General features: G+C 43.3%; 1 protein-coding gene across 3 annotated transcripts in view; it reads right to left on the bottom strand.

The window, feature by feature from the left end:
• Nucleotides 1-21277: 21277 nt before the first annotated feature.
• Nucleotides 21278-25991, bottom strand: part of LRRC1 (leucine rich repeat containing 1) — a 134017-nt gene continuing 129303 nt past the window's right edge. For all 3 annotated transcript variants that reach the window (XM_047860254.1, XM_047860256.1, XM_047860255.1), the window contains exons 12-14: nucleotides 25781-25953; nucleotides 24504-24640; nucleotides 21278-22871 (exon numbers count right to left, since the gene is read on the bottom strand). In XM_047860254.1, the coding sequence (XP_047716210.1) occupies nucleotides 22713-22871; nucleotides 24504-24640; nucleotides 25781-25953 (469 nt within the window). In that variant the 3' untranslated portion in view covers nucleotides 21278-22712. The remainder of the gene's footprint in view (nucleotides 22872-24503; nucleotides 24641-25780; nucleotides 25954-25991) is intronic.

Raw genomic sequence — 25991 nt, 5'->3', positions numbered from 1 at the left:
AATGTTTTGCAGGTAACATGATTACCTATGTAGAAATCTAAAAGAATGTATACATAAAATGCTCGAATTAGTAAGAGAGTTCAGCAAGTCTGCAGAATGTAAGATCAATACATTAAAAACCATTTAATTTTGCAAGCCAGCCATGAAGAAATGACATTGCTTCTGATAATGGTAGACGAGCTTCATTGCACCAACCATCCTACTTAGGATAACTGAAAATCTACATAAATTCTATGTGATGTAACTTGGAGGACAACACAATAAATAGTAAAGGATTCTAGGTAAAGATGTAAGAAGAGATGGCAAACCAAAGAGGTCAGGCATAGGAATTCAGAAAAATTGAAAATAAAAGGATGGGAGAAAGCTGGTGTGGTAAACTAAGATCAGGCAAAGTGGACTTTAATGCAAAAAAAAAAAACACCTTTAAGAGATAAAAGGGACACTTCAGTATGATTTATAAAATGTTTGTTTCACCAGGAAGAGTGAATGTTGAATAATAATATGGTCTCACACTGGTTATAATCCAAGTATCCACAAAAATATACCCGCTGCATGACTCCATCTAGATAAGGCTCTGAACCAGATTATTTACAAATTCTCACAGAAGTAGCAAAACTACTAAGGAAGGAAGGAAGGACAGGAGGGAGGGAGGAAGATTATTTATAAAGACCAGAATGATGCTTATGTATTAGGTAAGGAATGGGGAATGTGAACTTGGAGGGACACTCAGCAAGCTTCAGGTAATGTTCTATTTTTTATTACCTAAGTAATAGTATATGGATGTTTATAATAATTCATTAAACTGAGTAATTGTCATACATATTTTATCTAATAAAAAAAGTTTAAAAGATAGCACTTGTGGGGCGCCTGGGTGGCGCAGTCGGTTAAGCGTCCGACTTCAGCCAGGTCACGATCTCGAGGTCCGTGAGTTCGAGCCCTGCGTCAGGCTCTGGGCTGATGGCTCGGAGCCTGGAGCCTGTTTCTGATTCTGTGTCTCCCTCTCTCTCTGCCCCTCCCCCGTTCATGCTCTGTCTCTGTCCCAAAAATAAATTAAAAACGTTGAAAAAAAATTAAAAAAAAAAAGATAGCACTTGTAATAACTGCTAAAATAAGATTCTTAAAGGGAATTATAAATCTTTATAGAAAGATACATGAAACATAAATAAGTGGGAAAATATGGATAGGAAAACAATTTTATGAAGGTATCAGTTCCACCTAAATTAGCATGCAGATTCACTGTAATGTAAATCAAAACCCAAGCATATATCTTTGTGCAACTTGACAAGCCAATTTTGTAATTCGTATGAAATAAAGAAGAGAAGAATAGTACACAAGTCAAGGTTTAGAGAAGCAGAACCAGAATACATATATACACATACATACAACCAAAATAAACGAATAGTATATATATATTTTATACAGAGACAGAGAGATAGCATGAGACAGACCTATTATAAGGAATCGGCTTATGTGATTCTTGGGGCTGGCTAAGCAAGTTCCAAATCCATAGAGGAGGAGTCATAAGCATGATGGAACTCAACAGGAATTGGCCAAAGCCATCATCCACAGGTGGAATTTCTTCTCTCTCCTGGGGAAACCTTAGTCCTGCCTTCCAACAGATTCAGTCAGGCACACCTGGATAATCCAGAATAATCTTCTTAAAGTCAACTGATTAAGGGCTTTAATTACATCTGCAACATTATTTCACAGCAACAACTAGACTGCTTAACTGGGACTATCGCCTAGCTAAATTGACAGATCAAAAACCCATTACAAATTGACAAGACTTGTCTGCAAAACAGGCAGACTTGACCTACAGGATATCGAGGCTTATGCTAGCACTGCATTATTTAGGACTGTGGTAATAGGTAGCACAGGGTGGTACTAGGACAAATAGCTAATAAACAGACTCACATGCATAGTGAAAGCTGGAAAATGGTCTAGCTGGCATTGCAGATCGGAGAGGAAAAGATGGGCTATTCAGCAAACAGTGCTGGGAGAACACATTATCCACCCAAAAAATGATAAAAATGATCCCTATTTATACTCTATACACACATATATGCATGCACACAAACACACCTGCACACACACGTACACAATATATGGGAAATTGACCTTAGGTGTCTATCTCCCTTGAAACCTGATAGAGGTAGAATTTCAGCTGTGCTGTGAAGCAACGACTCTTATGATAAAAAAAAAAAAAAACACGATTGAATATATTTGTTCTGGAAGACTGTGAATGAACCATAAATATCTGTGGGAAGCTTCCCTGAAGCCACATAAGTTCTAACTAGGCATTTTCCTTGCCAGCACCTGAAAGCTATGTCCTAGTTAGAAGAGTTATTTGGTTCCTATGGAGCGTGGGGATTCTAAGGCAGTGTGATGTCCTTCCCCGTTTCCGTACTGTTGCTGTGGGGCTAAAGAAGGGCCACTGGAGTGCTGGGTGGACTCTCACTGAAGGCATGCATGTCTGTATTATGCTTCCTGTCCTATATCCTGGTACCAGCATACCTATGCAGGTATGGAATATCTAACTGATCAAGAATAACGTACACACACACACACACACACACACACACACACACCCCACGTAGATTAAGAAATTGAAACATTAAAGGCAAATTTTTGAACATTTGGAAGAGACTGTATTTATGACCTCAGAGGAAGGAGTTCTTCATACAAACCATGAAGAAAACATCGATATACTTGACTCCATCAAATTTTTAAAACTTCTGTTCATGCTTTTCATCAAACCCATCATAAAGCGAGTGAAGAGATGAGGCACAAGCTGGGAAGCAGTATTTGCAATACCCTTAAAAGATTGCAAATGAAGAACACATATGACACAATAAAAATAAATAAATAATCCTATAAAGCAGAACAAAGACAGGAACAGGAATTTCACAGAAGAGGAAAAAAAGAACACCTATTATTCCTGAAAAGATGACTAATCTTATTTAGTTAAAAATTGCATTAGCCAGGGAAATGCAAATTAAATATCAGATATCATTTCACACCCACCAGACTAAAAAAGATGTTAAGTCTGGCAGTACCAATGATAATCAAGGATGTGCAACAGTGGGAACTCTTTTCAAGTTTTTTTTTAATGTTTTCATTTATTTTTGAGACAGAGAGAGACAGAGCATGAGCAGGGGAGGGGCAGAGAGAGAGGGAGACACAAAATCTGAAGCAGGATCCAGGCTCTGAGCCATCAGCCCAGAGCCCGACACGGGGCTTGTATTCACAGACTGTGAGATCATGACCTGAGCTGAAGTTGGACACTTAACCGACTGAGCCACCCAGGCGCCCCAACAGTGGGAACTCTTATATGCTGCTGGTGTGATTATAAATTGGAACAACTACTTTGGAAAATATCTTGGTGTCACCTAGTAAAATTGCACAAGCTCATGTTTTACCAGATGTGATGTTCATCACAAGTGTTGTACCCTTACAACACTATTACAGTACCGTTCACTATATTCCCCATTCTGTGCCTCTTAATTCCACGATTTATTCATTCCATGACTGAAAGCCGGTTATCTCCCACTCTCCTTCACCCATTCTGCCCATCCCCTTTCTCCCTTGCCCTCTGGCAACCATCAGTTTGTTCTTTGTATTTATAGGTCTGATTCTGCTTTTCATTTATTCATTTGTTGTTTTTTAGTTTCCGCATATGAATGAAATCAGGTATTTGTCTTTCTTAATCTGACTTATTTCATTTAGCATAATATCCTCTAAATCCATCCATGTTTTTGTAAAGGCAAGAGCGCATCTTTTTCATGGTTGAATGATGTTCCTCGTGTGTGTGTGTGTGTGTGTGTGTGTGTGTGTGTGTGTAGGGGGTGGTTCTTGTTTAATTTCTATTATTATTCTTTTGAATACACACACATAAAAACTCTTTTTATGTATTATATATCTTTTAACATAAAAATAATATTCGATGTAAAGAGTTTGCCTTCTAAAGGATGGATATTGGCCAGTCCCAGCAGCAACATCCTGGAGAGAGGGGAGTCTTCTCACTGCACACTCAGAAGCCACACTCATGATACAAATGAGGAGCTCTTTGCAATGGATCCTCCCTTCTAAAATCAAGACCTCAGTCACTGAAACCAACAGGATTCATAGCAACAGGATTATTTATTCCACACATACCTGGTTGTGAAAGAAAGCCATTCTGCAAATCATTTGTGGCAGCATGAAGAGGATGCCTCAGCCACGGCCACCTCTGTCGCTCCTACACCTATGGAGCCTGCAGACCTCAGCTGTACCATTCCAGATGCCAGCTTTCTTTCACGTGGCTCCTTTCAGCAGCCCAGCTGAAGCAAACTCTGAAGACAGTTTATCCTCCGTGGAATTTGGGCTAAAAGGAACTTCAAATTAAGACACTTCCCTAGGGAGAACATGAAATTTAAAGCCAACCTTTTTGGGAGTTTTCAATCTTTAGGAGAATGTCTCCTTTATTTCACAGGATTCCCACAACCAAATAGATCCCAGGGATTCTGCAAGCTTTCCTCTCCAAAGGGCTGCAGAGCAGAAGTGGAAAATAACACAGATTCCTAACCCCAGAGATGGCTGAACTGTGAAAGATACTTTTATGAAATGTTATTTCAGTGCGTGGCAATGTAGTTAAAGACGGAATGAGCTCAGTCCTTAACATCCTTGTGTGATATTTCTTCATTTTTAGCAAAGGCACCCTCATTCCCCAATTTCAAAAGCATGTCATTTCACCACTCAATTTTCTTTCCTTTAATGTTGGCAAAAATCACTAGAAATGATCACTATTGCACAGTCTTTATAAATTAAAAATATAGGTGGCAAATTTTTAATTGATTTATTAATCAAGCCTGATGTGGGGGAAACAAGCACAAAACAGTTTTTCCCCATTTCTCCCTGTGATGTTTCTGGTCACTCATAGCTAGGGCAGACATTGGAACCCAGACATTGGCAACTCCAGGCCCTTATCAGAGTCCAAATGGGCTCAAGACATGAGCTTGTGCCTTCCCACCTTTCTCCAGTGAGGCCTGGCCCTGGGCAGGACGCCAGCTTGCAGATGAAAGGGCAGGTCAGGGGGCTTCCTCCTGCCCCCCTAACCTATCCCCCCCTCTTCTGCAAGTTTGCTCACCTGTGCTGGAGACCCCCCCCCCACGGTGCTGGAGCCACACCTGTCACAGGAAGTGGGGGCCACGAGAGGGAAGGAAAGCTCTACCCCCACTGGCACTATTGTAAGCTGGCTTCATGCACTTTGGGCTGGGGATTGGATAACACTGTTTTTGTCGCTGGTGCTTTTGTGGGTGTTTTGGCAACCTGCCCCATCAGTGTGGACCGTCCCTGCGTTCTCTTGGCCCCGGCATATGCGTCTCTAACTGGCTGGCTGCTTGAGGCTCCTAGGACTCTGGTACCATCTTCAGCTTCTCTCTGCTGGGCTGAATTAGCCTGGCCAGGTGGTCTGAGACAAGACCTGATGTGAGCCCATGCTGCATCCATCTCTTGCTTGCTCCTGGATCTCATCCAGGAGAAGTCATGAAAACTCTAGAAGGTCGGGTCCATCCAGAGCCCAGAGGGTCTCCTTCATCAGCAGTCCAGCTGGTCTCTGGGCCGTTGCCTTTCTCAGCAGTGTCCCTGTTCAGCCGGCTCTGACTGTGTGACTCTAAGAGGCACGTATCTGGCTCTCTGGGGTGGTACCCCTAAAGCCCCACTTGCAGGCCTTGAAGAGCAAGCAAGCACCCTCATCTCTCCTGGGTGGGGGGAGGGAGGGCTGGTGGGAGAAGGTGGGCATTCACAGCGCACTTGCAACTCTTTGTGTGTGCAAGTCCCCATTCTCTGCTCTCCCAGCACTTCCAGCCCTTGGTGTGGGACCAAGGTTTGGAATTCATCATCCAGCCCCGAGCACTCCCTCTTCATGGGTCCTCCAGAGGAGGCTGCCCTCTTTCTCAGCTCGCTAACATGTTAATCGTCTTAGGCTCTCAGGCAGAAGTTTCACTTACCATCCCGTGTCACTAGGAAACTAGACATGTGTGTGGGGTGATTGGGCAAATACAGGACAAGAAATGACCCAGTAAGAGAATCCAAGCAGGATGTGGTCAAGTGATGTTTCAAGGAAGAGCATTGCAGGTGTCAGTGTGAAACTGAGTCAATACTTAGGAAAGGAGTTTAGCTGTAGACACAGGTGGAAAGAGTAGGTTGATTCAAAGGGCTAGGATTTCACAACAGGTGGAATATGAAAATGAACAACTAAAACAAAAAGTAAACTTTAAGCAAAATACTTACTTTGTGGCCTTCCTTTGATCATTTTCTTGAAGTTTATTTGAGAGAGAGGGAGAAACAGTGTGAATTGGGGAGAGGGAGAGGAAGAGAGAGAGAGAGGATCCCAAGCAGAGTTCACACTGTCAGCCCAGAGCTCAACACGGGGCTTGAACCCACCTGAGTCAAAATCAAGAGTTGGACGCTTAACCAACTGAGCTATCTAGGCGCTCCTCCCTTGGTCATTTCCAAATAAAGTGGTCTATTCTCTCTCTGGTTCTATAAATGTTATATATCTCATAGGTAAAGTGATCAATTTAGTTACTAGTAATGACCAAAGAGGAGAGTTACTCAGTCACACACGCACTCTGTGCTCTGCTGTGCTAGATCCTGAGGAGTGGAAACAACAACATATGGGCCCTGCTCACAGGCAATTTATTTCTGAGTTGGGGGAGCCTAGCAGGGCTGGCCAGAAAAGGAGCCCCTGGGCCTGAGCTGTGATAGGTGATTGCAGTGCACCAGGAGGACTGTGACAGAAAGGTCACTCCAGGCAGAGGGCGCTGCACCAACAAAAAAGTCCCAGAAGGTCAACAGTGCCTGCAGCAGAAGCTAAAGAGGTGGGCAGGGCACAGCTGCATCAGCATCCAATATGGGGGCTTAAATCACACACATATTCCTGTCTATCCCATAGTACAATAAAAATGTAAGGATGGTCCAGGGCAGAGGTCAGCAGACGACAGGCTGGGGGCTCAAGTAAAATTTTACCAACTCACACATTTCTCATTCCTAATCCTTACAAGAACCCTGTGTAATAAGCACCGTCATGTTCACGATGCAGATGCAGAATTGAGACTCCCAGTCCTGAGGTAGTCAAGGAAATTCTTCAGGTCTCACATTAATTGTCACCTCATCAATCAAACCTTCTCTGACCCTCCCAGAACACCCTGTAGTTCTCCCTTGCAGCCTTTCTGTAATTTTGAACATTCAATTCTGACAACGTGATGCAAGGGCTTCATGAGGGCAGGAGTCCTGTGTGTTCACCATCATCTGTAGTGTGCAACAGTGCCCAGCACATAACAGGAACTCACTAAACATCAACTGACTGATTGGCAGTGTAGTGCAGTGATTTGAACCCAGGACGGACTTCTGTCTGCCGGCCATATCACCTTACCTGGCAGATGGCTGCTGCATCAGTAGCACTGTTTCTCCTCCTCTTGTATCCAGTACAGCCCCTCACCACTTAGACCATCTTAGGTTCCTCTGTCCCTTCCTTCACATCTCTCCCTTTTTTCCCCACCCTTCTTCCTTGCTTCTGCAGCCTCTTCTTGATAGACTGCATCTTCTCCCCTTACTAATAGCCTAAATTAATTATAGGTCATGGGATTAGCTCGATAAAAAAAAAATTGAAATGTCAAAATAAAACCAAAACCCTTTCAAATAGGCTGTTGCTTTATTTTGAGAGATGTATTCTCAAGAATTCATGTACTTCAAAATCACAGAATTCCAGCTTAGTTTTTCCATAGATATAAGTTTAAATTGGGGAGACACTTGCAGAGAGTATACATATACAAGTGTTGTAAACTCAGGGCCTCGTTAGGATAGGATTAATATTACAGCCAGGTCTCCAACATTTTTCCATTATCCTTTCCATTATCCTACACAATGTTTTTCTAATTTGAAAGTGGACCTGTTTTACTGCTGCATTATATTTTCAAAGCATCAGCCCTAATATTTTGCAGAGAATTTTCTCCTAATTACAGTGGCAGGTGCTGGCCTTCTTCACAACTTCTTATTATAGCTTCTGTTCTGAGTTTTGATTTGGAGCCATACTTTCTAGCACCATCACCAGCATGTAATAAATGCTTGCATAACATTGTCATAAGATGTTTAGAAAATACGCTAAACTTTTCTTACAAGGAAAGTCCTTGTAGATGTACTGATGCTCAGGGGTGCCTGGGTGGCTCAGTCGGTTAAGCATCTGACTTCAGCTCAGGTCATGATCTCTTGGTTTGTGAGTTTGAGCCCTACATCGGGCTCTGTGCTGACAGCTCAGAGCCTGGAGCCTGCTTTGGGTTCTGTGCCTCCCTCTCTCTCTGCCCCTCCCCCGCTCATGCGCGCGCGCGCGCGCGCGCGCGCACGCGCGCGCGCTCTCTCTCTCTCCCCCCCTCCCTCTCTCTCTTAAAAATAAACATTAAAAAATAAAAACAAAGAAGTACAGATTCTCATAAACAGTGTGGTTCACATAATTGTGATGAGGAGAGCCGCTATTTCTGTTTACAAGATCATTCTGGCCATGAAAATAGCACAAATTTAGCCTACAATTTACTCTGCTAGCAAGCTTTTTTGGATGGGGCTAGGGGGTGATTAAAATTGTTCACTTTTTTGTGTGTGCAGAAAATGAGACTTAATTTGATATGGCATTGTTTGAAATGCACACAAAGTGTAACTGTACATTTGATAAAAATCAACGGGGCTGTGTCTTTCAAAACTTTTCAGTAGAGTAAAAAACAATCACTGCTTTATTTCTCCTAGTGTATCTCTAGCTGAATGCTGAATGTATACACAGACTCTGTATTTTTTAAGTCAATGATAGAGAAACAGAGACAGCAGGAAATCAAGGAAATATGAGATTGTGCAATAATTTGCCATTTTGAAAAAATCCTTTTTTTGAAAAATTACTTTTTAAATATACTCTAAGAAAAAAATCAAATAACCCAACCTTTCCAGCCCTGTGATTAACTAAATCATTAATAACAAAATATATCACCAATGGTTTAGTCCTAATGGAAGAGGTGAAAGATAGGGAACGTTTTCACTGCATTAGAAATTAGGCTATATAACAACCAGAAAGAGAATTTGCATATATATATATATATGCAATGTGTGTGTGTATATATATATATATATATATATATATATGCAATATATATATATATATGCAATGTATATATATATACACACATATATATGCAATGTGTATATGTGTATATATATATATATATATGCATATATATGTGTGTGTGTGTGTGTGTGTATATATATGCTTTGTACTTCAGGTTCAGAAAAAAATTTAGGGCATTTGGAGCCAGGCTAGTACTAAATAAGTCAATGATTCCTAGTAAAATAAAAAGTGAGTTAAAAAAAAATAAGAGTCCTATGGGGCACCTGGGTGACTCAGTTGGTTGGGCATCTGACTCTTAACTTCGGCTCAGGTCACAATCTTGCTGTTTGTGAGTTCAAGCCCCATGTCAGGCTCTGCACTGACAGTGTGGATCTGCTTGGTATTCTTTTTTGCTCCCTCTCCCTCTGCCCCTCCCCCACTTGTGCATGCACACGTGCTCACTCTCTCACACTCTCTCTCAAAACACATAAACTTAAAAAAATGAGTTCCAGAAGAGAAAGTATTTAAAGTTGTACAAATACTTAGAAAAATGACCAGACCGTTGGAGCAGACACACGTCTGTAGTGGATGCTGTAGGGTGCAGTACAGATTACCCAGCTGTTGAGTGAGTGTCTGCTGATGGCTCAACCCTGAGTCTGTCCCCCCTCCCTCCCATTCCCAGGAGCTGATTTCCACTGAAGGGAGCTGCCTTGCTCAAGCCATGCCTCCTTTCCAGAGGCACCTACCTCGTTACTGGTTTCGGGGGTACAGAGTCCCACCTCTTGCTTCATTTGGGCTAACAAATATCCAGTTGGATGGGCTGAGGCCTCTGTTGCGATTTCATTGAAGCTCAGCTTCTCTCAAGGGATGTTCTGCTTTCCTCACACTGTTAGCAGTGTTGCTACTGAGAACATTCCCCAGTAAACCTCCTGCAAGCTCATCTCCGTCTCAGAGTCGATTTCCAGGGGACTCACCACAGTAAAACAAACATGAGAAGTAAAGTGATTTTTAGTATGTCTTCATGTAGAAATCAGGAAACTATAATTTTCCTTATTTCCCATTCAAAGATTGCAGAGAAAAGATTTCAGATAGTAGAAGGCAGAGTAACAAGCAGCCGCAAGAACAGAAACAATGCCTGTAACATCCAATTTTCAGAAGAGGGGCTGTGCTGAGTCTAGAAAGTTAACAGGTGAGTTTTTCTCAGCCACGGTTCTGGAAAATCCTCAGTTTCTTAAGCAGACTCTATTCTCCCTGACATGCTCTCAACTGGAGAAGCAGGCAGAGGTCACCAGTGATGAACTGGATATGATGCATAAATGTAATAGAGAAATCTAGTCCAACGGGTTGTCAAGTGGCAGGGAAAACAGAGCTCTGCACACTGAAAATGCCCCAGTTTGGGTGAGGCTTTTTCCCTGAATCTTTAATAGGGAAGAGAGAGAACCCACATGTGATTCTCATTCCTTGATGATATATTATCTTCTTCCAAAAGTATAATAAGTACTCTGAAATGCTACATTGACTTCAAAAGTTAATTTTCATAAAAGCCCTGTCAGTTAATCAGATTTCTTTCTTCTTCTTTTGTAATCACCCTCTTTCCCTCCCTACATGCCCTACTTCCAAACCCAGTCTCCTCTTGTCCCCACACCTTCCTCACCCACTCAGTGCTCACAAACACTACCTCTCGATTTGCCCTCCTTTCCGCCCACCCTCCCCAACACAACTTCGTGCCAGTTGAACTATATACCATAGATGTAATCAACATGTAAGAAGCTTCCCAGGGGCTTCATTTCTCCTCTGCCATTTTTCTTCAAATTGACTTCTCCCTCTGTAGCCCCTGCCACAGTTAATTGGGTCAGAGGACCCTAACTTGGGGGAACCAGTCAGGAGGCTGGACTGGACTAGAGGAGCTTGTACTTCTCTGTACATCACCACCCCATTTGGCATTCAACCTAAAGAGTTTTGCAAACCTCGGGGCTGAGATCACCTTTGGAAGTGACCACTGAAAGATTTAAGCCAGCCTGGTTCAAGCACAAGAGCTGTCACTGTGAGCAAGTCAATGATCTCATTTATGCCTCAATTTCCTAATGGTTCAAATATGGATGATACCACCAAGCTCCTAGTGTTCCGAGAATTAAAACCGAATGGAGCCTGGACAGTGCCTGACACATAACAGCAGTCACTTGGCAAAGGAGGACTGGTATCTCTTCCTCTAATATTGATGATAAAGCCGGATGACTCCCCTTGAGTGTGGGCTGAGTCTAGTGACTCACTTCTAACAATAGACTACAGAAGGAGAACACTGGAAAGAGTACATTGCAACTTCACAGTGCAGAAGACTGGTTCTGTGTTAGGTCTTTGCACAACACAACTGGCTTTCTACTTGACTTTAGCTATTAGCTTTGTCCTGAATCAACTGCAGGTACATGAGTTTCAACCGGGTGACCAGTCTCCCCTGACTTTGACCCAGTACAGATCCCTAGGAATTGAACCTGGGGCCAACATCATTTTTCTGTAGGAGTACAGTATTGAGATTCCAGAATAGAGAGAGATTTTGGAGTGTGCAGCACGGAGAGGAAGGATGGGATCACCTGGAGAAAGCACATACATTAGGAACAGAAAGATCAAGGCAGAACATACATTAGGGAATATCAAAAATTCTGGGGACCAAAGAGACTGGTAAGACATGTATGAGGAGAAGCAGAGGAGTGTCAGGGAAACCAAAAGTTTAAGGATGCAAGCCATCAGTGTGCCATGAAATCAACTTACTTGGTTGTAACTGATTGGCACTGAAAAAGAATGCAACTGAAAATATCAGAGTTTCTTGTGTACAGTTAAGGATGATTACTATGTTGGGAAACTTCAGTTGCAGCTGTGTCTATGTACGTGTTTACTGGGCTACTACGTAAAAATCTCCTTCTTGAGTTGTAGTCAAAGACATTGGAAAAGCACTGAGGGAGGAGTTCCAGGGGGAGGAACTGTCCACAGACCCAAATGCAGTAGACAGGTCTAGAAAGGCAAGAGCTGAATCAAAATGTCCACGGGGTGTGAGCTCATGATACAGTGGAGTGGTAATGATTTTGCAATACATCAATGTATCAAATCAACACTTTGTATGCCTCGAATTTACATGATGTTATATGTCAATTGTATCTCAATAAAGCTGCAGGGATAATGTACATCAGATATGACAACAAGGAGGTGTGGCGACCTGGTCAGAGTAGTTGCCACGGTGTATTGGAGGAGCACCCGCAGCACTGGGTGGAGAGGTGTGTGGGTGTTTAGAAGGGAGAGAACAAGAATAGATCTCCTTTTCAAGAACCTTGGCAGAGAAAGGAGGAACCAGGTAGCTATGGAGGGGACTTAAGATCAGGTGTATTGCTTACTAAGCATAGGATTTCAAAAAATCTATAGAAGCAGCTGAAGATACAGGCCAAAGTGGATCGTTTGTGGAGCAAGCTCTGAGAGAGAAAGGGTCAGGAGAATGGCTGCAAGAGCTGACTGCAGCCAGGGAGTAAGGTCTGGGGGAAGCTCCCAGTCTAGCGTAGGTGACATGTGGGTGCACATTAGTGAGAGATGGAAACTGTGGCAAGTTCACATGTGAAAGCCTGAATTTCCTCCATAAAATAAGGCTGACATTCAGACAAACTGTGAGCTCTTAACAATTTTTATAATATTGTTGCTCTTCCTACAAGATGTTAAATAATCTCAATTATGGACACTGCAAGTCATGTAAAGCTGTTGCTCAGCCAGGCGTAGGACTGTAATGGGGCCCAGGATGGGTGCTGAGGGTGCACTCCAGCCCTCGGGGAAGTCAAGAAGAGGTGGGCCCAGGTATGTGTTCCAGAGCATCTCAATGATGGCAGAGCAAGAGGTGGGACAGGTCATGCTGTCGGCAGCAGGGACCAATGTGTGAGTTCTCTGAGTTCAGATTACATGGGAAGCCAGGATGTTCAGCCAGGTGGGAGTTTGGTTGTGACAAGCTGGTGGTACATTTTGTACCCCCTGGTGGCAAGAGGTACCAGACGGGACCCATTAACCTCTGCAGAAACCTCTGTAAACCTTTTCTGTAAAGGGCCAAACATTAAGTATTTTAGGCTTCGAGGGCCATTCAGTCTTTGCACATAAAGAAATGAGCATGGTCGTGTGCCAACAAAATTTTATTTACAAAAACAGGCAGTGAGTCATGGTTTAAGGACTCCCGCACTTGAATATTTTAGTAGGAATATTATTAAAACAGTTTGATATTGTTCCCAAACGAAATCATGGCTTAGAGAAGGCTGTCATTTAGACAGTGATCATACATTAAACAAATCTTAAAAACACATAATTTAGGGGCACCTGGGTGGTTCATTTGGTTAAGCATCTGCCTCTTGATTTCAGCTCGGGTCATGATCTCACTGTTCATGGGTTCGAGCCCTGTGTTGGGCTGTGCACTACCAGTGCAGAGCTTGCTTGGGATTCTCTCTCTCTCTCTTTCTCTCTCTGCCTCTCTCTCTCAGAATAAAGAACTTTTAAAAATACACAACTTATTTGGAAATTATGTGATAAATGGTTGGTATTACCATTGAGATCTTTAGGAAAGTAGTTTTATGGTACAGATAACTGTGCTTTAGTCTATGAAAATGGATGTCACTTAAACTTTATGTATTGATTTGTATAGTACTGTATATTTTTCCCTATCAGTTACCCATTTTGAGGATCATCCTTGAAATGACAAGGAGGGAGACAATTGATCTGGGGAGAGTAATGAAAGCCTGGAACAGTTGGAATTAAGCCATTTGATTTCCATTTCCTAAGGACACTACAGTGATTATAGGGCTACACGAAGAACCCACGTGAGGCTTGGGATCCTGACATTTTCAGAGATGGCATGATGGGGAGATTTTTTCCTGACTGCACACGTGTAACAGCAGATTGTGGGGTGAGGATTTTTGGCTGGAGGGTCAGGCACAGACACACAGGAGTAAGGCATGGTGCCCACCATTGGGCAAGTCAGGAAGTGTTAGTAACTTCTAACCACGTCTGGTCATTCGCGTTTCCAGGCTTCCCCTGGGGCACTCACCCATGGGTGAGCATAGTTTCTACTTCTGTTAACATTTCTTCCGCTCCCATTAGCTTGTATGTATACTGAGACCACCCTTAACTTTCAGAACTCGACTAAAGAGACCAAAATGCTCTTCTGCCTTCACAGGGAACAAATGGGTGCGCACTTCAGGACAGCAAAAAGAGCTGGTAATTACTGAAAGCCTACTATGTGTTGTTTTTGTCATCGAATGCTCATCAACGTCTTGAAGTAGATAACTACTCCCAAGCTAGAGATAAGTTAACTGAGATTTGGGGAAATTAAGAAGACCCTTTCAATATCACAAAATTAAGTGGCATAGTTAGATTTAAATCCGGCTCTGCTCCTTCCCAAACACCAGAGCCACAGTTCTCTGTGTAGAGGCCACTGTGTATAGTCCCTGTACCAGCAACCGCGGCACCTGAGAGCTTGTTAGAAATGCAAATACTAGGGCGCCTGGGTGACTCAGTCAGTTTAATGTCTGACTTTGGCTCAGGTCATGATCTCAGTTCGTGAGTCTGAGCCCCATGCTGGGCTTTGTGCTGACAGCTCGGAGTCTGGAGCCTGCTTTGGATTCTGTGTCTCCCTCTCTGTTTGCCCCTCTCCTGCTCATACCCTGTCTCTCTCAAAAATAAGGTAAGTATTAAAAAGAAGAAATAGAAATGCTCTCATCCCAACCCAGACCTACTGAATCAGAGACACTGGGGAGATGGGACCCAGCAATCTGCTTTCACACGGCCACCAAGGAGCTGTGATGCATGCTGAGGTTTGAAACCACTGCACCTACTGCCTCCAGGGAAGAGGGGATACTGCGGTAAGTGCCAGGTTATAGGACAGCAAGCAAGAATAGGCTTGGCCACACTGAGCAGCCCTGAACAAAAAACTAAGGCGCTAAGGGAGGAGGCAGGACAGCAGGGGCATTGATTTTTCTGGCCACTCGATGTCCAGTCCTTCCAAGAGCGGTGCACTCCTATCACAAATTGCTGTGGATAAAAGGAAAGAACTACACAAGAGCTTATTTTGTTGATATCGATTCTTCTAACAACCTATGTGCTGCCTGGTATTGCTCTACTGGAGATGGGGAACAAGTTAAGGGGCCCAGGGCCAAATTACCATGGGGGACAAACTTTGGGCTTCCAGAGGACTGCTTCCACCCAGCCCTGTGGGCACACCTCCTCTACCTGCTGGCGGACATCAGCATGGGGTTGGGTGTGGGGGAATGAAGACCAGCAGTCCCCAATGTGGAGGGAGTCGACATCAAGCAGCTCTCATCTAACTGGTGCTGTTTTCACACTGCACACCTTCTGGTTGTCCAGGTGAGACGGCAAAGAGGAGGGAGGACACAGCACCCATCAGGGCTGGGTGAGGTGCCTCCCACCCCTGCCCCCTGTGCATCTGCCTTCCTGTGAGAAAGGCATCGCCAGAACACGACAACTCCCAGAGCCATCTATGGCAATGCTCCCTGAACCTCAGAGGTTTCAAAATGATTAAAACCAAGAGCAGCCCAGACCTAACAGACCCAACCCATAACTTGTTCTCGAAACTTCCCAAACCAACGCAGAAGCCGAAACTCGCCCCACCCATTATGCCTCTGGGCCAACAGGCAGGACAAAAATTCAGGAAGAACGTTCAATGCCCAGACAAGTAAGTGTGTTGTTTTGTTTTTCCAAGCAGTACTGATGGCTTAAACAAACAAGCGCTCACACCTCCAGCCAGGGAAGGGCGTGAAGGAGCAGTCAGGTGCGTGAGCAGGAGGAACACAGGACACTTGGGGTCCAGGCAGGAACAGCCCACCCCCCAGAAGAGCCCACTTTATTTACGTGCCCAGTCAATGCTTTCCCACAGGATTCTTGGGCCATTCTGTGCAAGCAGGAAGACCTCATTTATGACGTCCTTTGAAAAAGGACTTAGAAACATTCGTGGATTGTATTTATGTGGTATCAGGTATGGGATGTCACTCCATTTTGCCCTGGTGCAAGCAGGGTTTCTTGCCATGTAAAGGCTGCATGAGGCCTTCTCTTTCTACAACCGGGGCGGTAGAGGCAGTTTCAAATAAAATTAAGCACTGCTTAGTCACACAGTTTTCCACTCTTCCTGTTTTCTGCTTCTTTGATTAAATGATAGATCCTAAATGGGAGCAACCATTATTTGTCAAATCTTTCACAACAATCCTTTTAAGAAGGAGGATCTTAAATAATAAATCATGAGTCACCTCTTTTCTTTCCCCCAAACTGCATTAAGGTCAAGTTGCAGCACTATTGATTTCCAAGTGTTCATTATCTGCCTTTTCTCCAAGGGTAGGCTGTTAAAGGTGGTGAGGGTAAAAATCATTCCTAACTAACTAGCTCACTCTTGAGCTAACTGCCAATTTTTGGCACACGTTAAAGCTCTCTCAGAGAGCCGGTTACCAGACTGTCACTTCAGTCAATGTTAAAAAGCATAGCGATTTTTTTTCTGGCCACCCACTGACCAAATAATTTCTCTCCCGTTTCTTGAGATTTGCATACAACTTGAAATGGTAGAGCAAAGGTCCAATGAACGTTTTCATGGCACTTACCAAGAGACACAGAATGTGGGGTGGGCAGGGGGCACGAGGGCAGTGGGAGGGTTGAGGGTGTAAAGTCACAGCACTGGATACCGTAACTAGACACAAACGAAGGCCAAGTCTACCAAAATGGTGGCTCAGGTTCACTCGGCTCTGTGCCCGTCTTCGTTCACGGCCGAGGTTTAAATAATCTCAAGTTAGGGGCGCCTGGGTGGCGCAGTCAGTTAAGCGTCCGACTTCAGCCAGGTCACGATCTCGCGGTCCGTGAGTTCGAGCCCCGCGTCAGGCTCTGAGCTGATGGCTCGGAGCCTGGAGCCTGTTTCCGATTCTGTGTCTCCCTCTCTCTCTGCCCCTCACCCGTTCATGCTCTGTCTCTGTCTGTCCCAAAAATAAATAAACGTTGAAAAAAAATTTTAAAAAAATAAATAAATAAATAATCTCAAGTTAAAACAGAACCATCACCACTATGATAAATACAACTCTAAATATATAGTTACAGGTTCACTGTGTTTTGACTGAGGGGGACAAAGCAAAATAAGACAATAATCGAGACCACAGACTCTAGTCAACAGAGAGATGAATTCGGATTCCAATTTTGTCATGTGCTGGTTGACAGTGCAAAAGTTCTTAAAATGATCTGAATCTTAATTCTCCCCTTTGTAAAGTGGGAATGGCACCACTAACCTCAGGGAGTTGTTCTGGAAATTTGAGATTGTGTTCAGTCAGCATGGTGTGTGGCGCATAGTAAGTGTTCAGGAAGCAGGGCCATGGTCACTACTATTTTGCTACACCAAGGGGCAGCTCACTGTGTGTTGTAGAAGTTAAACACTGATGCCTCAAAAGGTCCTTGGAGGATCAACCCAGTCAGATTCTTACCCAGTCCGAATTCAAGAGCCTTGGCTTGTCACAGGGACTGCCCACTCTCACAGCTGAAAATTACACTGTCCTTCTGGCCAGCAGTGAAGCACAAAAATTCTCCAACCTTCCACACAACCTGCTGAACAAAAGTAACCGGATCAGGTTCTTCTGGTTGGTTTCCCTTTCCCGCCAGCTGTCTGCTTTTAAAAAAACACTCCCTCCCGCAAGGTGGGAGTGTCCTTTACATTGCCCAAATCACGCTGCGTTTATTTCATCCAGGTTTTTCTCTGTGGATGACCTATTTCTTAAACCCACCTGGTCCCTCCTGATACATAAAAGCCTCAGAGGTCTCCCTTTGAGAGAAAGGACTCAGAAAAGGATATAAATCAAAGTGAAATAAAGTAGACGCAAGGCAGTCAATGAGCACAGTGGACCCAAACCTAGAAACCCAAGGATGTTGCATGGAAATCCAGAGAGACCCTTTTCTCAATTAGTTGTTTCATGCTTTCTTGGCGGAAACTGGCTTTAACTTGGGGATAGCAAGCTGGTAAGTCCAGTTACGATGAGGGGGCTGCTGCCGTGAGACAATTGCTAACCTTACCATTAAATGAGCCAACATGACGGATTAAAATCCTTCCCCAATGGTGTAACTCAAGGGCCTCTATGTAACACCGCAAGTGAGAAAGTTTTCTCTGCCAGAGAACAAGCATGCGTCCTCATTTCTGAAGAGCACTACTCTTGTGATCACATACTGCTGGCTCCGTGGTAGAGGCTGCAGAGCTGCTAAAAGCCCTCCTATAACAGGGACACCTGTAATAACAGCAGTCACCCACTTTCTCAGAGCTGACATTTTATGTATCCCATTTAATCCTACTCTAAGTCTGTGAGGGGTATTACTGCCCCGTTTTAGAGACGAAGGACCTAAGGCCTGGTGATGTCAAGTAGCTTACCCAAAATCACATGGCCAGGCTGGGATTCAAACCCATGTCTATATGATTCCAGTGCTGGGCCATGCTGACTCTCAAAACCTGTAACTCCAGGGCGCTATGTTCAAGGGCCTGTGTTCTGCTCTTCCTGAGTTTTTAAATTATTTCACTGTGCAGTCTTCTCCTTATGGATGTATTTTAAAACATAATTTGGTTCCTTTAGATTTTTTTTAATGTTTACTTATTTTTGAGAGAGAGAGAGAGAGAGAGTGAGCAGGAGAGGGGCTAAGAGAGGGAGAAAGAGGATCCGAAGTGGGCTCCATGCCGACAGCACAGAGCCTAATGCAGGGCTCAAATTCACAAACCATGAGATCATGACCTGAGTGGAAGGTGGACGCCTAACTGCACGAGCCACCCAGGTGCCCCTGATTTGGTTGCTTTAAAACAGCTTAGTATTGGTCTTGGGTTGATAGCTGTTTGAAGCTGAGTGAAGGTAGATGGGGGTTCACTATATGATTCTATTTTTGTATGTTTTTGACTATTTGTAGTAAGAAGTTTGGGTTTTGGTTTTTTTGGGTTTCTTTTTTTAGTTTTTAAATGGGCTTTTTGGAAATTTGGATGAGGTGACACTAATCGCTGAAGCGAGATTTCAACTCTCCATGGTGTCACGACGCTAGGATAACCCTGACTTGCCTTCTATGAACGAGCAGCTCCGGGGCTGTCCCTGTCAGTGTTTGTGCAGCCCTGTCACACAGCCACCACCAGTGTCAGTCACTTTCACGAGGTCAGAGCTGGCTGCTGACAGCAACTTTCTGACAAGGGAAGAGTGTTTCCTGGCCTCTACCCCACCCAGTCAGCACGTCTTCTCAGGTGTGCTGGATTTCACAAGAGGTGGGAGGGCTGCTGCCCTGAGACGGCCCTGTCCTCCACCTGTGCTTCCTTACCTGTGGCAGCGAAGACGATTTTACATAGAAAGCCTGGGCTGGTCAGGACTACACCTCCAAGGTGTTTTCCAGAAAAAAACAACACAAAACAAAAAAACACAACATCCAGGGGCGCCTGAGTGGCTCAGCCGGTTAAGTGTCTGACTTCGGCTCAGGTCATGATCTCATGATTTGTGGGGTCGAGCCCCGTGTCGGGCTCTGTGCTGACAGCTCGGGGCCTAGAGCCTGCTTTGGATTCTGTGTCTCCCTCTCTCTCTCTGTTCGTCCCCGCTCATGCTTTGTCTCTATCAAAAATAAGCATTAAAAAAGTTAAAACACACACACACACACACACATCGAGGCAAATAGTTCTAGTTTTTCTTACCTGTACCTTTTTTTCCAATCAATGACTTTTTTTTTCTGTTTTATCCACTTAGGCACAATTTCCTTGCTAAAAACAGGAAAAACGGGGCTACAAAAAGAGCAGGTGAACAGGTCACAATAATCTTTCCTGCTTTTACCTGTCACTCCCACAAGACAAACAGGCAGGCTGTACAGCAAACGCCTCCCTTTCCTGAAGGAAGGAAGGGCCAGACTGCGGGGTGGGGATGGACAGTGTTCCTCTAGGAAGAGGTCAGGAAACTTGGGCACCAGCCTCAGAAGGGAATGGTCTCCTATGGCATAATTACGTTTTCCTTCTAATGACAAGAAGGCCTCACTGGAAAAGGTGGGCATGTTCTTGAGTTGGGTCTCTTTGGTCGATGTTCCTATGGTGAGGTCTAAGTCTGGTTCCAGCACCCTGGCGTAAGGAGCACAGCAGTGTCCCCCGGGCACAAACAAGTGAAATGAAAGTAACTTTTCCCTTCTCCAGGAAGGGGGAACAAAATGCCAAAAACTAAAAACAAAACAAGCAAGCAAGCAAACAAACAGGTGAAAATGTAGTAGAGAAGGTAGGCCAAAGGAAACATAATTACGTACATAAAATTTCCTAGAAAAATTTAAGCACACTGCCTATTGTGCCCACCACATTCCACCAAAGCTATGATAAACTGAGTAGCAAAGGGTAGGCTTAATGTGAAAACAAAAAACAACATCCAATTTTATTTGTTCTTTAGCATTGAGATAACTCTCCCTGAATGAAACCAATTTGCTTACCTATCAGCCCATGAGTTAGTGGCATCATTTTCACAGGCCTAAAACAGAGTATGCCAAAATCTTAAAATGGAGAAGACAGAACGGTGTTCCAGAGATTGGAAAGCAAGGTAAAAGACTGAGTAGCCCAAAAACCACTTATGCACCATGGTACTTCCAACTCAAAAAGAAAAAAAAAATATATATATATATATATATATTTTATATATATGTATATGTGTATATACATATATTTTATATATGTATATGTGTGTGTATGTACAAAAACTTAAAAAGCAAAATGAGGGGCACCTGGGTGGCTCAGTCTGTTGAGTGTCTCACTCTGGATTTTGGCTCAAGTCATGATCTCATGGTTTGTGAGTTGGAGCCTGGCATCAGGCTCTGCACTGATACCGTGGATCTTGCTTGGGCTTCTCTGGTTCCCTTTCTCTCTGCTCTTCCCCCACTTACATCCTCTCTCTCTGTCTCTCAAGAATAAATATTCAAAAAAAAAAAAAAGGAGAGAAAAAGAAAATGAACCCAGTAAGTAAATGCACAGCAGTAATAGAAGATATTGAATTTGGTTGGTTGAAAGCAGATTGCTAATGAGTCCAGTTGGCCAGCCATAACCCGAAGTTATTTGCCAGAGTGAAGGGCACTTCTGGGGTCTGTCCTGTGTGGCAAAAGGGCAAGAAATTAACTCAAAACTGACCAGTAGTTTGGATATTTAATGGATGGGAACACACTGTCAAAGAATGCAGCTACTTGCCATCATCTGAACATTACAAGGTGATAAGTTTAAAGAGTTGTATGGTTAATTCCAGGGTGATTTTATTTCATGGAGAGAAAACAAAAAAACCCAACAATATCGTGATTTTCCTCATAGTAACTGGCATTTTCATTTCTCTTTTATCACATTATACAAAAAAAAAAAAATCAACAGAAATGCACCAAAACATACCCCCATACCTCTTAAATTAGCAGACTTAAAATTAAAACTTGAAGCAATATTTTGTTATATTTTGACTCAAACTCTATTTACAAATTAAATTGCACTTACAAAGATAGCAATATTTCTAATATGGTTGTAGGTTATTTCGCTTTATTGTGGTTTTATATCTCAATATAAAACTTTTAAAGCTTTCTTCAATAAAAATCATACTTTCTTTTGCAGTACATAATTCATTTACTCACTGGATTCCTGAACCAGTTTTCTCCTTTTGTGCTTTTCTGATTTTATTTTACAAATGGCATATACCTTCCAAGTAGGTACAATCAGACACTGTACTCATTCTAAGAGACTCATTCATAAAAAGTGTTAAGAAACGAAATATTAGCAGTCTAATCCTTTGGTTCATCTTTCTAAAAAAAAAAAAATTCAACTGATAAAATTTACAAATTGGTGGTAACTCTTCTTTTTGGCTAAAAACAAATCCACCAGGTAGATTACTGATTAAAATCCAACACTGCTTTAAAAGTACCACATTCTTAGTCTCATCTGACTGCTTGAGGACGTCGCTGTGTGCAACTCGTTTGACATGACACAGGATACAGTAAGGCACAAGTGGATGGTAAAAGAGAAAACACTTTAGGACTCTTGCGCTTTTCTTCCCGCACAAATACTAAAATATGTACCGTTTGCATGATAAAATAACGAAAAAGAAATACACATTTTTTTTTGTTATGAAATACCTATACAAAATTTTTTAAAATTTACACCATCTGAGCTGCCAAAAAAGGTTTTAAAAAAGTATCAATTATTCCCCGTACATAAAACTCTCTCTCATCAGTAGGTCCAAGAGAAAAATGTCCCGGGCGCTTTACAGGAGGGAGGAGGACAAAAACAATTCCCCTTCCTGTGCTCCCTGACCCCAACATAAGACAACACCAAAGGTCAGATGTTTACAGTAGTGTATTCTACTTATCATGACAAACGACTGGAAGCTGGAGGAAAGGAAGCGCGCCTGGACCGCAGTAAGGCACATCCGTGGACAGAGCAGCAACCCCGGCAGGCGGCCTGGGGGTGGCGCGTGCCTCCCCGCCTTCCAGGGAAGACAAAGGACTGCGTGAGGCTCCACCGGAGGGCACGGGAACATCTCAACAGCAGGGGGAGACACGGGAGGTAAAACCTGCAGGTGAAGTTCTATACAGAAGTGGTCACTCGGTCAATGGTGTGATTGACCTCGTTCTTGTTTGAATCCAGTCCTTTAGCAGCATTCCGGTCGTTCCGTAAATTCTCCACTGTCTTTTTCATATTCTTTAGCTCCCCAGGGTGTGGAGTGGCTCGCCTCAGAAGTGTTCTCTGCAAACAAACAGGGGAGTGAATGTTTTGCTTTTATGCCTTTACTCTTTCCAGCAGGCGGCTGGGAGGCAGTGGCCTCCTTACCTCTGAGGAGCTATGAGTTAGAGTGGGCGGGAGCACCTCCTCCTGCCCCACGAGTGTTTATCGGCTGCTTACCAGTAAGCACTTAAGGGAACATGAACGTGGCACGGGACTGGTCTAGTCAAGACTGAAGGATTACTTTCACAATAAAAGGGTACTTTGTAAAATGTGAAATTAGTGTAATATGAAAATAAAGTTCAATGAACAACAAGAAAAAAAAGATTAAGATGTTAGTGTGGGGTGCGGAGAAAGAAGAAGATAAAGGGGTCAAAAACTTAAAATCCCTGAAATGTCCTATTACCCCAAGTGGTTCTGACTTCTTTCAACCCTGGAGGCATAGAAGTGGAAGGAAAAGGAAAGAGAAAGAGAGAGAGAGAGAGAGAGAGAGAGAGACACAGACAGACAGACAGAGAGACAGACACAGACAGACAGAAGGGCTTCTTTTCTTATTCCGCTGCTGTGTGTGTTATTTACGTCACCTACTGGAGTTCAGTCTTCTAATAAAGGCCACGGTGCTGGAAGTGAAGTGATATGGCAGGGGCAATCTTTAAAAAAATGTATTATTTGACATGTTACATGCCCTCTGGCTCATAAAACAGTATCTGTATCTTTTAAATGGACTGTCCAAGGAGTTTCAGGAGGAGCCTAAAGTACGTTAACACAAAACTGCCAGGGCACTGTTGTGGCCATGAAGGAGCGGGTGAAATCATCCCCCTCCAACAAGGCAGGAGGAATCAGCTATGAGGAGTCATTTCTGCTCAAGTTATTTTTTCATGACTAATTCCTACTTTGTAATCCACTACTGTAAATGGATGAAGTCCCATTCGGTGACAGCTGGAATAACAAAGACTACAGACAGTAATTTAAAAACCACACATTGCTTTGGGGGCTGCAGGTACTCCCTCTCAGCTCTGCTTATGAAAATCTCAATTAGTGCAAGGAGTTTAAGCCAAAGTCAACTTGTAGTAAGATTTCGAGAGTTGTCACTGACTCCTGGAGATGTCAGCTGCCTGAGAGACATTTTCAAGTGTGAATGGAGTAAGGCTAAGTAGTACTTTCAGATCTCTTCTTGATTTTTGGATGAAAACTAGTAAATTAACCCAACTAATATCACAAGCACTCTGCCTAAAGGTGAAGAGAAGAATGGTTACATGAAGAAGACACAGAAGCATGGCTCCACAGAAGGCAAGCTAAGTCACACTGCGAGATGTGAAGGGAGTCAATGTGGTACACCTATAAACGGGCGTGGGGAGGAGACTTCCTTCACCGAGAACAACAGACACAGAAAAAATTCCCCATCAATTTACTGCAGGCAAGAAGGGAAGCTATCACAAATAAAGAAAAAGAGTATACACTATTCAAACAAACAAACAAAAAACAGAGTTCCATTTGCTTTACATACATTTGGTGAATCGGTACCTAGAAGTATCTAGTTTTGCCTTCTAATTTTTTTTTTTTTTTAACATGCTGAAGGCAAAGCGGAGAACAGTCAATTGGAAATTAAAAGAAATCCTTATTTTCCAGGTAGGCCATCAATTTCCACCTCCATACCGTTTCATTGTCTTCTTCGTCTTTCTCGTCTTCCAAAAATCGGATTGCACTGACTCTGTTCACGGCACGCTCATTCCAGGCCTCATCGGAGACATCATTCACCAAGCTTTCCAGAGCCCCACAGCGAGGCAGGTTCTCTGTCACGACAAAGACGACATTAGTTGGGAAGCCGGTTCATGTGACTGGTAACTACTATGCAGTATTTAAAAAAAATTTAAACGAAAAGAAAAAAGTCTGGGACAGGGTTGCCCTTTCTTTTCAATGATGCATGATTCAATCTGAGATCATATAAAAGATCTGTTAAATTAAGGCTTAATATTTCATTAGAGAATGTCATCATAATTTGTAGAAGAATCCTTTCTCACAATTCTTTTCTATACACTGACTTTGGGACACCAGTACTTCCCTCAGTAACACTTTCTGCCTTGTTTTTCCCCTGGGGTCTTTTTTTTTTTTTTTTTAATTTTTTTTTTTTAATTTTTTTTTTAACATTTATTTATTTTTGAGACAGAGAGACAGAGCATGAACGGGGGAGGGGCAGAGAGAGAGAGGGAGACACAGAATCGGAAGCAGGCTCCAGGCTCTGAGCCATCAGCCCAGAGCCTGATGCGGGGCTCGAACTCACGGACCGCTAGATCGCGACCTGAGCCGAAGTCGGACGTTCAACCGACTGAGCCACCCAGGCGCCCCTCCCCTGGGGTCTTAAAAGCTCTTCTAACAAGGCTGGGATTGGCAAGACGCTTTGGGGCCTTTCCACTTAGGGGACTCCTGTTCTCCCAGAGCACTCTAGGTCTCTTTTATAAAAACCAGCTCTCAGAAAATGATTTTTATAGCAATTTGATGTTATTATGAATATTTTTTAAAACCACACGTAATTTACAAAACAAAGGAACAATGACTCAAAACAACAGAATGCCTGCAACGCTGTTCCACATTGGTGTTCAGTACTAATCCTCTAAACCATCAGTTTGGATTTTAAGGGACTCTGTTAACTTTTTAAAAAGTATCTGTATTTTCAGCTTTATCCACAGTTCAAACCCAAAAGGCTGTTTAAGGAATTTCAGATATGATAAGCAGGTGTGAGGGGTACGTTTTCTGCAAAGGTGCAGAGGAGCGTTCCCAGAGGAGACCCCCAGTGACCTCACCCAGGCTGGTCCGAGGAGTATCTTAGACAAGTTACAGATGCCTGTGGGAGTAAGAGGTCGTATAGATAGATATTAGCTTCTGTTCCTGTTAGTAGGAGCATGTGGCCATGTGATTATTGTCCTTAAATTCACCTTGGCAAGTAGGTTCAGAAGGCAGCTGAGGAAGCAAGACACAGGTCAAAATCTTCTCTCCTGTGGCGTGATCTGTGTCCGTCTGGAACGTGAGCAGAGGCTGGGACTGGTTGTCCGACAACCACAGAGCCTTCAGCTTCAAGGCGGTCAGGGATAAAGGCAGATGTAATAGCCTAATTTAAAACAAAAGCAGACATCAGGGTCTCAGATT

The sequence above is a fragment of the Prionailurus viverrinus genome, chromosome B2, assembly GCF_022837055.1.
Source record: "Prionailurus viverrinus isolate Anna chromosome B2, UM_Priviv_1.0, whole genome shotgun sequence".
Classification (NCBI taxonomy): domain Eukaryota; kingdom Metazoa; phylum Chordata; class Mammalia; order Carnivora; family Felidae; genus Prionailurus; species Prionailurus viverrinus.
Note: the sequence above shows the minus strand (reverse complement) of the source record. Positions and strands in the feature narration are given on the sequence as shown.